The 15,000-nt window shown below is 48.5% G+C and overlaps 1 protein-coding gene across 1 annotated transcript in view; it reads left to right on the top strand.

Annotated features, from left to right (window-relative positions):
- LOC135559986 (bifunctional apoptosis regulator-like) overlaps positions 1–15,000 on the top strand; it is a 34,285-nt gene that overhangs the window by 3,431 nt on the left and 15,854 nt on the right. The window contains exons 3-4 of the mRNA XM_065000909.1: positions 3,363–3,461; positions 13,235–13,334. Coding sequence (XP_064856981.1) covers positions 3,363–3,461; positions 13,235–13,334 — 199 coding nt within the window. The remainder of the gene's footprint in view (positions 1–3,362; positions 3,462–13,234; positions 13,335–15,000) is intronic.

The following is a 15,000-nucleotide window of genomic DNA, read 5'->3' as shown; positions in this document are numbered from 1 at the left end:
TACAGGACAGTAGATCTCCAGGAAGAGGGTTGGACTGAAAACCCACAGGACAGTAGATCTCCAGGAAGAGGGTTGGACTGAAAACCCACAGGACAGTAGATCTCCAGGAAGAGGGTTGGACTGAAAACCCACAGGACAGTAGATCTCCAGGAAGAGGGTTGGACTGAAAACCCACAGGACAGTAGATCTCCAGGAAGAGGGTTGGACTGAACGTACAGGACAGTAGATCTCCAGGAAGAGGGTTGGACTGAACGTACAGGACAGTAGATCTCCAGGAAGAGGGTTGGACTGAAAACCCACAGGACAGTAGATCTCCAGGAAGAGGGTTGGACTGAACGTACAGGACAGTAGATCTCCAGGAAGAGGGTTGGACTGAACGTACAGGACAGTAGATCTCCAGGAAGAGGGTTGGGCTGAAAACCTACAGGACAGTAGATCTCCAGGAAGAGGGTTGGACTGAACGTACAGGACAGTAGATCTCCAGGAAGAGGGTTGGACTGACCTGGGCTACAGTCAGTGGTAGGCAGGGTATCAGCGTGTCACCCACCACTTTGCAATGTGACGCTTTTTATATCATGTTTAACTTCAACCAATGAGGCTCCAAGGTAGCCTTGCCAAAAATCCATCCATGTAAACACGGACAATTTATTTTATAGACGTCTTCATTCCATTAACCTGATTTTCTCTTCTGTTCTATTGGTTTTCTTATCAACTTTCTTTACCTTTTACTCCTCCCTTTCTCTCATCCCCTCCTCTCTCTCTCTCATCCCCTCTCTCTCCATCCTCTACCCCTCTCTCTCATCCCCTCTCTCTCCATCCTCTCTCTCCCCTCTCTCCATCCCCTCTCTCATCCCCTCTCTCATCCTCTCCTCTCTCTCATCCCCTCCTCTCTCTCCTCATCCTCCTCTCTCCACCCTCTACCCCTCTCTCTCTCTCTCTCTCCCCTCTCTCCCTCCTCTCTCCATCCTCTCCCTCTCTCTCTCATCCCCTCCTCTCTCTCTCTCATCCCCTCCTCTCTCCCCTCTCTCTCCCCCCTCTCTCTCTCTCATCCCCTCCTCTCTCCACCCTCTACCCCTCTCTCATCCCCTCCTCTCTCCACCCTCTACCCTCTCTCTCTCCCTCCTCTCTCCACCCTCTACCCCTCTCTCATCCCCTCCTCTCTCCACCCTCTACCCCTCTCTCTCCCTCCTCTCTCCACCCTCTACCCCTCTCTCATCCCTCCTCTCTCCACCCTCTACCCTCTCTCATCCCCTCCTCTCTCCACCCTCTACCCCTCTCTCATCCCCTCCTCTCTCCACCCTCTACCCTCTCTCATCCCCTCCTCTCTCCACCCTCTACCCCTCTCTCATCCCCTCCTCTCTCCACCCTCTACCCCTCTCATCCCCTCCTCTCTCCACCCTCTACCCCTCTCATCTCCCTCCTCTCTCCACCCTCTACCCCCTCTCTCTCCCTCCTCTCTCCACCCTCTACCCCTCTCTCATCCCCTCCTCTCTCCACCCTCTACCCCTCTCTCATCCCCTCCTCTCTCCACCCTCTACCCTCTCTCATCCCCTCCTCTCTCCACCCTCTACCCCTCTCTCATCCCCTCCTCTCTCCACCCTCTACCCCTCTCATCCCCTCCTCTCTCCACCCTCTACCCCTCTCATCCCCTCTTCTCTCCACCCTCTACCCCTCTCTCTCCCTCTTCTCTCCACCCTCTACCCCCCTCTCCCTCTCTCTCCACCCTCTACCCCTCTCTCTCCCCTCCCTCTCCATCCTCTACCCCCTCTCTCATCCCCTCCTCTCTCCACCCTCTACCCTCTCTCATCCCCTCCTCTCTCCACCCTCTACCCCTCTCTCATCCCCTCCTCTCTCCACCCTCTACCCCTCTCATCCCCTCCTCTCTCCACCCTCTACCCCTCTATCTCCCTCTTCTCTCCACCCTCTACCCCTCTCTCTCCCTCTTCTCTCCACCCTCTACCCCTCTCTCTCCCTCTTCTCTCCACCCTCTACCCCTCTCTCTCCCTCCTCTCTCCACCCTCTACCCCTCTCTCATCCCCTCCTCTCTCCACCCTCTACCCCTCTCTCATCCCCTCCTCTCTCCCTCCTCTACCCCTCTCTCATCCCCTCCTCTCTCCACCCTCTAACCATTTGGGTTTACTACATTTTTATTGTTCAGAAATGTGGTGGGTCGTCTCTTCAATGTCCGAACTGAATTTGGTAAAAGGGCTTTTATGTCCTCTGTGCCATCGTCTTGGAACGCCTTACAAAATAGTTTTAAACTGGAAGAACTTGTCCCGATTGGTGTTTTTAAATCACTGATGAAGGATTTTGAGGCTGATTCCCTGACCTGTCAATGTTTTTCATTTGCTATTTTATACTCTTGTGAATTCAATGGTTTTTACTAGACTACTTGTAGTTTTTCATGTTGTCTGTCTAATTTCTTTGTAATGACTTGGTGCTGCCTATCTTGGCCAGGGTGCTCTTGAAGAAGAGATTTTAATCTCAATGACCCCTTCCTGGTTATAAATATTAAATAAAAAAAGTAATAAATAAATAAAATCTCTCTCTCTCTCCATCCTCTCTCTCTCCCCTCCTCTCCACCCCTCCTCTCTCCCTCTCACCCTCTCTCATCCCCTCCTCTCTCCCTCCTCTACCCCTCTCTCATCCCCTCCTCTCTCCACCCTCTACCCCTCTCTCATCCCCTCCTCTCTCCCTCCTCTACCCCTCTCTCATCCCCTCCTCTCTCCACCCTCTACCCCTCTCTCATCCCCTCCTCTCTCCACCCTCTACCCCTCTCTCATCCCTCCTCTCTCCACCCTCTACCCCTCTCTCATCCCCTCCTCTCTCCACCCTCTACCCCTCTCTCATCCCTCCTCTCTCCACATCCCTCTCATCTCTCCCTCCCCTACCCCCTCTCATCCCCTCTTCTCTCCTCCTCTACCCCTCTCTCATCCCCTCCTCTCTCCACCCTCTACCCCTCTCTCATCCCCTCCTCTCTCCCCCTCTACCCCCTCTCATCCCCTCCTCTCTCCACCCTCTACCCCTCTCTCTTCCCCTCCTCTCTCCACCCTCTACTTCTCTCTCATCCTGAATCCTCTCTCCCCCTCCTCTACCCCTCTCTCATCCCCTCTCTCCTTACTCCTCTACCCCTTTTTCATCCCCTCCTCTCTCCCCCTCACCCCTCTCTCATCCCCTCCTCTCTCCCTCCTCTCCCTCCCTCTCCCTCTTTCTACCTGCCTCCCTGCCTCTCTCCACCCTTGAAGAAGAGACTTTACCCCTCTCATCCCCTCCTCTCTCCACCCTCTACCCCTCTCTCATCCCCTCCTCTCTCCCTCCTCTACCCCTCTCCCTACTTTCTACCTGCCTCCTCTCTCTTTCAGAGATGCAGTAGAGCGGTTGTTCTCAGAGGTGGTGGGTAGGAGGAGAGCAGAGATCCAGGGGAACCCCAAGATCTCCCAGAGCCTGTTGGCCTTTCAGAGGTACTGTACTAACACACTCAGAGCCTGCTGGCCTTTCAGAGGTACTGTACTAACACACTCAGAGCCTGTTGGCCTTTCAGAGGTACTATACTAACACACTCAGAGCCTGCTGGCCTTTCAGAGGTACTATACTAACACACTCAGAGCCTGCTGGCCTTTCAGAGGTACTATACTAACACACTCAGAGCCTGCTGGCCTTTCAGAGGTACTATACTAACACACTCAGAGCCTGCTGGCCTTTCAGAGGTACTATACTAACACACTCAGAGCCTGTTGGCCTTTCAGAGGTACTGTACTAACACACTCAAAGCCTGTTGGCCTTTCAGAGGTACTATACTAACACACTCAGAGCCTGCTGGCCTTTCAGAGGTACTGTACTAACACACTCAGAGCCTGCTGGCCTTTCAGAGGTACTGTACTAACACACTCAGAGCCTGCTGGCCTTTCAGAGGTACCATACTAACACACTCAGAGCCTGCTGGCCTTTCAGAGGTACCATACTAACACACTCAGAGCCTGCTGGCCTTTCAGAGGTACTGTACTAACACACTCAGAGCCTGTTGGCCTTTCAGAGGTACTGTACTAACACACTCAGAGCCTGCTGGCCTTTCAGAGGTACTATACTAACACACTCAGAGCCTGCTGGCCTTTCAGAGGTACTATACTAACACACTCAGAGCCTGCTGGCCTTTCAGAGGTACTATACTAACACACTCAGAGCCTGTTGGCCTTTCAGAGGTACTGTACTAACACACTCAAAGCCTGTTGGCCTTTCAGAGGTACTGTACTAACACACTCAGAGCCTGCTGGCTCTATCAGAGGTACTATACTAACACACTCAGAGCCTGCTGGCTCTATCAGAGGTACTATACTAACACACTCAGAGCCTGCTGGCTCTATCAGAGGTACTATACTAACACACTCAGAGCCTGCTGGCTCTATCAGAGGTACCATACTAACACACTCAGAGCCTGCTGGCTCTATCAGAGGTACTATACTAACACACTCAGAGCCTGCTGGCTCTATCAGAGGTACTATACTAACACACTCAGAGCCTGCTGGCTCTATCAGAGGTACCATACTAACACACTCAGAGCCAGCTGGCCTATTTGAGATTGCTCAAAGTAGCCACCCTTTGCCTTGTTGACAGCTTTGCACACTCTTGGCATTCTCTCAACCAGCTTCATGAGGTAGTCACCTGGAAGGCATTTCAATTAACATGTGTGCCTTGTTAAAAGTTCATTTGTGGAATGTATTTCCTCCTTAATGCGTTTGAGACAACCAGTTGTGTTGTGACAGCGTAGGGGTGGTATACAGACGATAGCCCTGTTTGGTAAAAGACCAAGTCCATATTATGGCGACAACAGCTCCAATAAGCAAAGAGAAACGACGGTCCATCATTACTTTAAGACATGAAGGTCCATCATTACTTTAAGACATGAAGGTCAGTCATTACTTTAAGACATGAAGGTCCATCATTACTTTAAGACATGAAGGTCCATCATTACTTTAAGACATGAAGGTCCATCATTACTTTAAGACATGAAGGTCCATCATTACTTTAAGACATGAAGGTCATCACTTTAAGACATGAAGGTACTTTAAGACATGAAGGTCCATCTTTAAGACATGAAGGTCCATCACTTTAAGACATGAAGGTCCATCATTACTTTAAGACATGAAGGTCCATCATTACTTTAAGACATGAAGGTCCATCATTACTTTAAGACATGAAGGTCCATCATTACTTTAAGACATGAAGGTCCATCATTACTTTAAGACATGAAGGTCCATCATTACTTTAAGACATGAAGGTCCATCATTACTTTAAGACATGAAGGTCCATCATTCCATCATTACTTTAAGACATGAAGGTCCATCATTACTTTAAGACATGAAGGTCCATCATTACTTTAAGACATGAAGGTCCATCATTACTTTAAGACATGAAGGTCCATCATTACTTTAAGACATGAAGGTCCATCATTACTTTAAGACATGAAGGTCCATCATTACTTTAAGACATGAAGGTCCATCACTACTTTACTACTTTAAGACATGAAGGTCCATCATTACTTTAAGACATGAAGGTCCATCATCATTACTTTAAGACATGAAGGTCCATCATTACTTTAAGACATGAAGGTCCATCATAAACAGTCCATCATTACTTTAAGACATGAAGGTCCATCATTACTTTAAGACATGAAGGTCCATCATTACTTTAAGACATGAAGTCCATCACTTGAAGGTCCATCATTACTTTAAGACATGAAGGTCTTTAAGACATGAAGGTCATCATTACTTTAAGACATGAAGGTCCATCATTACTTTAAGACATGAAGGTCCGTCAATACAACAGTCCATCATTACTTTAAGACATGAAGGTCCGTCAATACAACCGTCCATCATTACTTTAAGACATGAAGGTCCATCATTACTTTAAGACATGAAGGTCCATCATTACTTTAAGACATGAAGGTCCATCATTACTTTAAGACATGAAGGTCCATCATTACTTTAAGACATGAAGGTCCATCATTACTTTAAGACATGAAGGTCCATCATTACTTTAAGACATGAAGGTCCATCATTACTTTAAGACATGAAGGTCCATCATTACTTTAAGACATGAAGGTCCATCATTACTTTAAGACATGAAGGTCCATCATTACTTTAAGACATGAAGGTCCATCATTACTTTAAGACATGAAGGTCCATCATTACTTTAAGACATGAAGGTCCATCATTACTTTAAGACATGAAGGTCCATCATTACTTTAAGACATGAAGGTCCGTCAATACAACAGTCCATCATTACTTTAAGACATGAAGGTCCATCATTACTTTAAGACATGAACCATCAAGTCCATTACTTTAAGACATGAAATCAATGTCCATCATTACTTTAAGACATGAAGGTCCATCATTACTTTAAGACATGAACCGCATCATTACTTTAAGGAAAGGTCCATCATTACTTTAAGACATGAAGTTACTTTAAGACATGAAGGTCCGTCAATACAACCGTCCATCATTACTTTAAGACAAAGGTCCATCATACTTTAAGACATGAAGGTTACAACAGTCCATCATTACTTACAGAAGGTCCGTCAATACAACCGTCCATCATTACTTTAAGAACCGTCCTGGAAAATCTCCATCATTACTTTAAGACATGAAGGTCAAAACAACATCACAGGAAAGGAAGACACAGAGTTACCTCTGCTGCAGATGATAAGTTCATTAGAGTTACCTGGCTCTCATGAGGACCGCCACAGGAAAGGAAGACACAGAGTTACCTCTGCTGCAGAGGATAAGTTCATTAGAGTTACCTGGCTCTCATGAGGACAACCACAGGAAAGGAAGACACAGAGTTACCTCTGCTGCAGATGATAAGTTCATTAGAGTTACCTGGCTCTCATGAGGACAACCACAGGAAAGGAAGACACAGAGTTACCTCTGCTGCAGATGATAAGTTCATTAGAGTTACCTGGCTCAGAAAACGGCAATTAACTGCACCTCAGATTGCAGTCTAAATAAATGCTTCATAGTTCAAGTAACAGACACATCTCAATATCAACTGTTCAGAGGAGACTGCGTGAATCAGGCCTTCATGGTCGAATTGCTGCAAAGAAACTACTACGAAAGGACACCAATAAGAAGAAGAGACTTGCTTGGGCCAAGAAACACGAGCAATGGACATTAGACCAGTGAAAATCCTTTTGGTCTGGAGTCCAAATTTCAGAATTTTGGTTCCAACCGCCGTGTCTTTGAGACACAGAGTAGGTGAACGGATGATCTCCGCATGTGTGGTTCCCACTGTGAAGCATGGAGGAGTAGGTGTGGTGGTGCTTTGCTGGTGACACTGTCAGTGATTTATTTAGAATTCTACAGCATTCTGCAGTGATACGCCATCCCATCTAGTTTGCACATCACTTGTTTTTCAACAGGACAGTGACCCAACACACCTCCAGGCTGTGTAAGGGCTATTTTTTTTTTTTTACCTTTATTTTACTAGGCAAGTCAGTTAAGAACAAATTCTTATTTTCAATGATGGCCTAGGAACAGTAAGTTAACTGCCTGTTCAGGGGCAGAACGACAGATTTGTACCTTGTCAGCTCGGGGATTTGAACTTGCAACCTTTCGGTTACTAGTCCAACGCTCTAACCACTAGGCTACCCTGCCGCCCCAAGAAGGAAGGTGATTGAGTGCTGCATCAGATGACCTGGCCTCCATAATCACCCGATCTCAACCCAACTGAGATGGTTTGCCTGTATAACACCCCTACTTTGTCACAACACAACTGATTGGCTCAAACGCATTAAGAAGGAAAGAAATTCCACAAATTAACTTTTTAACAAGGCACACATGTTTAATTATAAAATATAAAGTATATTTTCATTTAACACTTTTTGGTTACTACATGATTCCATATGTGTTATTTCATAGTTTTGATGTCTTCACTATTATTCTACAATGTAGAAAATAGTTTAAAAAAATAAAATAAAACTCCTTGAATGAGTCGGTGTGTCCAAACTTTAGACTGGTAGTGTGCATATACATACAGTGCCTTCGGAAAGTTTTCAGACCCCTTGACTTTTCCCACATTTTGTTAGGTTACTTACCTTAATCTAAAATGGATTAAATTGTTTATTTTCCCTCTTTAATTTATTTTTATAAAACTATCACATTTCCGTACGTTTTCAGAAAGTATTTACGTAAGTATTCAGACCCTTTACTCAGTACTTTGTTGAAGCACCTTTGGCAGCGATTACAGCATTGAGTCTTCATGTGAATGACGCTACAAGCTTGGATTTGTGGAGTTTCTCCCTTTCTTCTCTGTAGATCCTCTCAAGCTCTGTCAGGTTGGAAGGGGAGCGTCGCTGCTCCAGAGATGTTCGATCGGGTTCAAGTCCGGTCTCTGGCAGGGCCACTCAAGGACATTGAGACTTGTCCAAAAGCCACTCCTGCGTTGTCTTGGTTGTGTGCTTTAGGGTCGTTGTCCCTTTGGAAGGTGAACCTTCGCCCCAGTCTGACAACCTGCTCCAGAGCGCTCAGGATTTCATCAAGGATCTCTCTGTACTTTGCTCCGTTCATCTTTGCCTTGATCCTGACTAGTCTCTCTGCCACTGAAAAACAGCACCATGCTTCAACATAGGGATGGTGCCAGGTTTCCTCCAGACATGATGTTCCACAGAGGAACTCTGGATCTCTGTCAGAGTGAACAGCAGGTTCTTGGTTACCTCCCTGACCAAGGCCCTTCTCCCGATTGCTCAGTTTGGCCGTGTGGCCAGCGCTAGGAAGACTCTTGGAAGACTCTTGGTGGTTCCAAACTTCCTTCATTTAAGAATGATGGAGGCCACTGTTTTCTAAGGGACCTTCAATGCTGCAGAAATGTTTTTGTACCTTTCCCGAAATCTGTGCCTCGATGCAATCCTGTCTCTGAGGTCTACGGGCAATTCCTTTGACCTCATGGCTAGGTTCTTGCTCTGACATTCACTGTCAACTGTGGAACCTTATATAGACAGGTGTGTGTGCCTTTCCAAGTCATGTCCAATCAATTAAATTCACCACAGGTGGACTCCAATCAAGTTGTAGAAACCTGTCAAGGATGATCAATGGAAACAGGATGCACCAGAGCTCAATTTTGAGTCTCATAGTCTCATAGCAAAGGGTCTGAATACTTATGTAAATAAGGTATTTCAGTTTATTTGATCTTTTTTGCAAACATTTCTAAACCTATTTTAGCTTTGTCATTATGGGGTATTGTGATGTCATTATGGGGTATTGTGATGTCATTATGGGGTATTGTGTGTAGATTGATGAGGAAAATATTTTATTTAATCCTTTTTAGAATAAGGCTGTAACATAACAATGTGGGAAAATGGGAAGGGGTCTGAATACTTTCTGAATGCACTGTATCTACAGAAGCATGTAGACACCCCTTCAAATTAGTGGATTTGACCACACCTGTTGCTGACTGGTGTATATCCTAGATCAGCACTTCTACTCTGAGATGCTTGGTAGCATGGAAACCCCCGGCTGTATAAACATGTTGCTCATACCTAGGGCCCCTCTGTTACCGGTCGGTTACCGGTCGGTTACCGGTCGGTTACCAGTCTGTAGCATGTCTGTTACCAGTCTGTTACCTGTCTGTTACCGGTCTGCTACCGGTATGTAACCAGTCTGTTACCAGTCTGTTACCTGTCTGTTACCAGTCTGTTACCGGTCTGTTACCGGTCTGTAGCATGTTTGTTACCGGTCTGTAGCCTGTCTGATACCGGTCTGTTACCGGTCTGTAACCTGTCTGTTACCTGTCTGTAACCTGTCTGTTACCGGTCTGTTACCGGTCTGTTACCGGTCTGTTACCTGTCTGTTACCGGTCTGTTACCGGTCTGTTACCTGTCTGTTACCTGTCTGTTACCTGTCTGTAACCGGTCTGTTACCTGTCTGTTACCGGTCGGTTACCGGTCTGTAACCGGTCTGTTACCCGGTCTGTTACCAGTCTGTTACCTGTCTGTTACCAGTCTGTTACCTGTCTGTTACCAGTCTGCTACCGGTCTGTAACCAGTCTGTTACCAGTCTGTTACCTGTCAGTTACCTGTCTGTTACCGGTCTGCTACCGGTCTGTTACCGGTCTGCTACCGGTCTGTAACCAGTCTGTTACCAGTCTGTTACCTGTCAGTTACCGGTCTGTTACCGGTCTGTTACCGGTCTGTTACCGGTCTGTTACCGGTCTGTAACCTGTCTGTTACCGGTCTGTAACCTGTCTGTTACCGGTCTGTAGCATGTTTGTTACCGGTCTGTAGTATGTCTGTTACCGGTCTGTAACCTGTCTGTAACCGGTCTGTAACCTGTTTGTTACCGGTCTGTAGCATGTCTGTTACCGGTCTGTAACCTGTCTGTTACCGGTCTGTAACCTGTCTGTTACCGGTCTGTAGCATGTCTGTTACCGGTCTGTAACCTGTCTGTTACCGGTCTGTAACCTGTCTGTTACCGGTCTGTTACCTGTCTGTTACCGGTCTGTAGCATGTCTGTAACCGGTCTGTTACCTGTCTGCTACCGGTCTGTAACCTGTCTGTTACCGGTCTGTAGCATGTTTGTTACCGGTCTGTAACCGGTCTGTTACCGGTCTGTAACCTGTCTGTTACCGGTCTGTAACCGGTCTGCTACCGGTCTGTAACCTGTCTGTTACCGGTCTGTAACCTGTCTGTTACCGGTCTGTCTGCTACCGGTCTGTAACCTGTCTGTAACCGGTCTGTAACCTGTCTGATACCGGTCTGTAGCCTGTCTGTAGCCTGTCTGTAACCGGTCTGTAACCGGTCTGTTACCGGTCTGTAGTATGTCTGTTACCGGTCTGTAGCATGTCTGTTACCGGTCTGTTACGGGTCTGTACCTGTCTGTAGTATGTCTGTTACCTGTCTGTAGTATGTCTGTTACCGGTCTGTTACCTGTCTGTTACCGGTCTGTAGCATGTCTGTTACCGGTCTGTTACGGGTCTGTACCTGTCTGTTACGGGTCTGTTACTGGTCTGTTACCGGTCTGTAGCATGTCTGTTACCGGTCTGTTACCTGTCTGTTACCGGTCTGTAGCATGTCTGTTACCGGTCTGTTACCTGTCTGTTACCGGTCTGTAGCATGTCTGTTACCGGTCTGTTACCAGTCTGTTACGGGTCTGTTACGGGTCTGTTACGGGTCTGTTACCTGTCTGTAGTATGTCTGTTACCTGTCTGTTACCGGTCTGTAGCATGTCTGTTACCGGTCTGTTACATGTCTGTTACGGTTCTGTAACCTGTCTGTTACCGGTCTGTAACCTGTCTGTTACCGGTCTGTAACCTGTCTGTTACCGGTCTGTTACCTGTCTGTTACCGGTCTGTTACCTGTCTGTAACCGGTCTGTTACCTGTCTGCTACCGGTCTGTAACCTGTCTGTTACCGGTCTGTAACCGGTCTGTTACCGGTCTGTAGCATGTTTGTTACCGGTCTGTAACCGGTCTGTTACCGGTCTGTAACCTGTCTGTTACCGGTCTGTTACCGGTCTGTAACCGGTCTGTAACCGGTCTGTACCGGTCTGTAACCTGTCTGTAACCCGGTCTGTAACCTGTCTGATACCGGTCTGTAGCCTGTCTGCTACCGGTCTGTAGCATGTTTGTTACCGGTCTGCTACCGGTCTGCTACCGGTCTGTAACCGGTCTGTAACCGGTCTGCTACCGGTCTGTAGCATGTCTGTTACCGGTCTGTAACCTGTCTGCTACCGGTCTGTTACCTGTCTGTTACCGGTCTGTAGCATGTCTGTTACCGGTCTGTTACCGGTCTGTTACTGGTCTGTAGTATGTCTGTTACCGGTCTGTTACCTGTCTGTTACCGGTCTGTAGCATGTCTGTTACCGGTCTGTTACTGGTCTGTTACGGGTCTGTTACCTGTCTGTAGTATGTCTGTTACCTGTCTGTAGTATGTCTGTTACCGGTCTGTTACCTGTCTGTTACCGGTCTGTAGCATGTCTGTTACCGGTCTGTTACGGGTCTGTTACCGGTCTGTTACGGGTCTGTTACGGGTCTGTAACCTGTCTGTACCTGTCTGTTACGGGTCTGTACCTGTCTGTTACGGGTCTGTTACCGGTCTGTTACCGGTCTGTTACCTGTCTGTTACCGGTCTGTAGCATGTCTGTTACCGGTCTGTTACCGGTCTGTTACCGGTCTGTTACCGGTCTGTAGCATGTCTGTTACCGGTCTGTAGCATGTCTGTTACCGGTCTGTTACCAGTCTGTTACGGGTCTGTTACGGGTCTGTTACCTGTCTGTAGTATGTCTGTTACCTGTCTGTTACCGGTCTGTAGCATGTCTGTTACCGGTCTGTAGCATGTCTGTTACCGGTCTGTTACATGTCTGTTACGGTTCTGTTACCGGTCTGTTACCGGTCTGTAACCAGTCTGCTACCGGTCTGTAACCAGTCTGCTACCTGTCTGTAGTATGTCTGTTACCGGTCTGTTACCGGTCTGTAGCATGTCTGTTACCAGTCTGTTACTTGTCTGTTACCTGTCTGTTACTTGTCTGTTACCGGTCTGTAACCTGTCTGTTACCTGTCTGTTACCGGTCTGTTACCTGTCTGTTACCGGTCTGTAACCTGTCTGTTACCGGTCTGTACCTGTCTGTTACCGGTCTGTAACCTGTCTGTTACCGGTCTGTACCTGTCTGTTACCGGTCTGTACCGGTCTGTAACCTGTCTGTTACCGGTCTGTAACCTGTCTGTTACCTGTCTGTAACCTGTCTGTTACCGGTCTGTTACCTGTCTGTAACCGGTCTGTTACCAGTCTGCTACCGGTCTGTAACCAGTCTGCTACCGGTCTGTAACCGGTCTGTAACCGGTCTGCTACCGGTCTGTAACCGGTCTGCTACCGGTCTGTTACCGGTCTGTAGCCTGTCTGTTACCGGTCTGTAACCAGTCTGCTACCGGTCTGTAACCAGTCTGCTACCGGTCTGTAACCGGTCTGTAACCGGTCTGCTACCGGTCTGTTACCGGTCTGTAGCCTGTCTGTTACCGGTCTGTAGCCTGTCTGTTACCGGTCTGTAGCCTGTCTGTTACCGGTCTGTAGCCTGTCTGTTACCGGTCTGTAGCCTGTCTGTTACCGGTCTGTAACATGTCTGTTACCGGTCTGTAGCCTGTCTAACCTATCTGTCTGTGTGTAACCTGTCTGTCTGTGTGTAACCTGTCTGTCTGTGTGTAACCTGTCTGTCTGTGTGTAACCTGTCTGTCTGTATGTAACCTGTCTGTAGGTATGGTGATCAGGCAGCCAGAGGAATCCCCAAGACCAGTCCTGGTAGAGGAGCAGGAGGGTTCTTCTCTGGAGTTCTCACTGCCCTCACCTGTGTCGCGGTAAGAGAGAGGGAGGGGGTTGGGGAGAGGTCAACGAGGGGGTCCTGGGGAGAGGTCAGAGAGAGGGAGGGGGTTTGATGGGGAGAGGTCAGAGAGAGAGAGGGGGTTTGATGGGGAGAGGTCAGAGAGACAGAGGGGGTTTGATGGGGAGAGGTCAGAGAGAGAGAGGGGGTTTGATGGGGAGAGGTCAGAGAGAGGGAGGGGGTTTGATGGGGAGAGGTCAGAGAGAGGGAGGGGGTTTGATGGGGAGAGATCAGAGAGAGGGAGGGGGTTTGATGGGGAGAGGTCAGAGAGAGGGAGGGGTTTGATGGGGAGAGGTCAGAGAGAGGGAGGGGGTTTGATGGGGAGAGGTCAGAGAGAGGGGGGGTTTGATGGGGAGAGGTCAGAGAGAGGGAGGGGGTTTGATGGGGAGAGGTCAGAGAGAGAGAGGGGTTTGATGGGGAGAGATCAGAGAGAGAGAGGGGGCTTGATGGGGAGAGGTCAGAGAGAGAGAGGTCAGAGAGGGAGGGGGTTTGATGGGGAGAGGTCAGAGAGAGGGAGGGGTTTGATGGGGAGAGGTCAATGGAAAGGAGTCAGTCCTGGGGAGAGGTCAATGGGAAGGAGTCAGTGAGGGGGACCTGGGGAGAGGTCAGCGAGGGGGCCTGGGGAGAGGTCAGCGAGGGGGCCTGGGGAGAGGTCAACGGGAAGGAGCCAGCGAGGGGGACCTGGGGAGAGGTCAGCGAGGGGGACCTGGGGAGAGGTCAGCGAGGGGGACAGGAATGATTGTAGTGTGTGGGACAGGAATGATTGTAGTGTGTGTGGGACAGGAATGATTGTAGTGTGTGTGGGGAGACAGGAATGATTGTAGTGTGTGGGGGGACAGGAATGATTGTAGTGTGTGGGGGACAGGAATGATTGTAGTGTGTGGGGGGACAGGAATGATTGTAGTGTGGGGGGGGGACAGGAATGATTGTAGTGTGGGGGGACAGGAATGATTGGAATGATTGTAGTGTGTGGGGACAGGAATGATTGTAGTGTGTGGGGGGGACAGGAATGATTGTAGTGTGTGGGGGGGACAGGAATGATTGTAGTGTGTGGGGGACAGGAATGATTGTAGTGTGTGGGGGACAGGAATGATTGTAGTGTGTTTGGGGGGACAGGAATGATTGTAGTGTGGGGACAGGAATGATTGTAGTGTGTGGGGGACAGGAATGATTGTAGTGTGGGGGGGACAGGAAATGATTGTGGGGGACAGGAATGATTGTAGTGTGGGGGGACAGGAATGATTGTAGTGTGTGGGGGACAGGAATGATTGTAGTGTGTGGGGGACAGGAATGATTGTAGTGTGTGGGGGGACAGGAATGATTGTAGTGTGTGGGGGACAGGAATGATTGTAGTGTGTGGGGGGGACAGGAATGATTGTAGTGTGTGGGGGACAGGAATGATTGTAGTGTGTGGGACAGGAATGATTGTAGTGTGTGTGGGACAGGAATGATTGTAGTGTGTGGGGGGGACAGGAATGATTGTAGTGTGTGGGGGGGACAGGAATGATTGTAGTGTGTGGGGAGACAGGAATGATCGTAGTGTGTGGGGGAGACAGGAATGATTGTAGTGTGTGTGGGACAGGAATGATTGTAGTGTGTGGGGGACAGGAATGATTGTAGTGTGTGGGGGACAGGAATGATTG

The sequence above is a fragment of the Oncorhynchus nerka genome, linkage group LG15 (genome assembly GCF_034236695.1).
Source record: "Oncorhynchus nerka isolate Pitt River linkage group LG15, Oner_Uvic_2.0, whole genome shotgun sequence".
In the NCBI taxonomy this organism is placed as follows: Eukaryota; Metazoa; Chordata; class Actinopteri; order Salmoniformes; family Salmonidae; genus Oncorhynchus; species Oncorhynchus nerka.
Note: the sequence above shows the minus strand (reverse complement) of the source record. Positions and strands in the feature narration are given on the sequence as shown.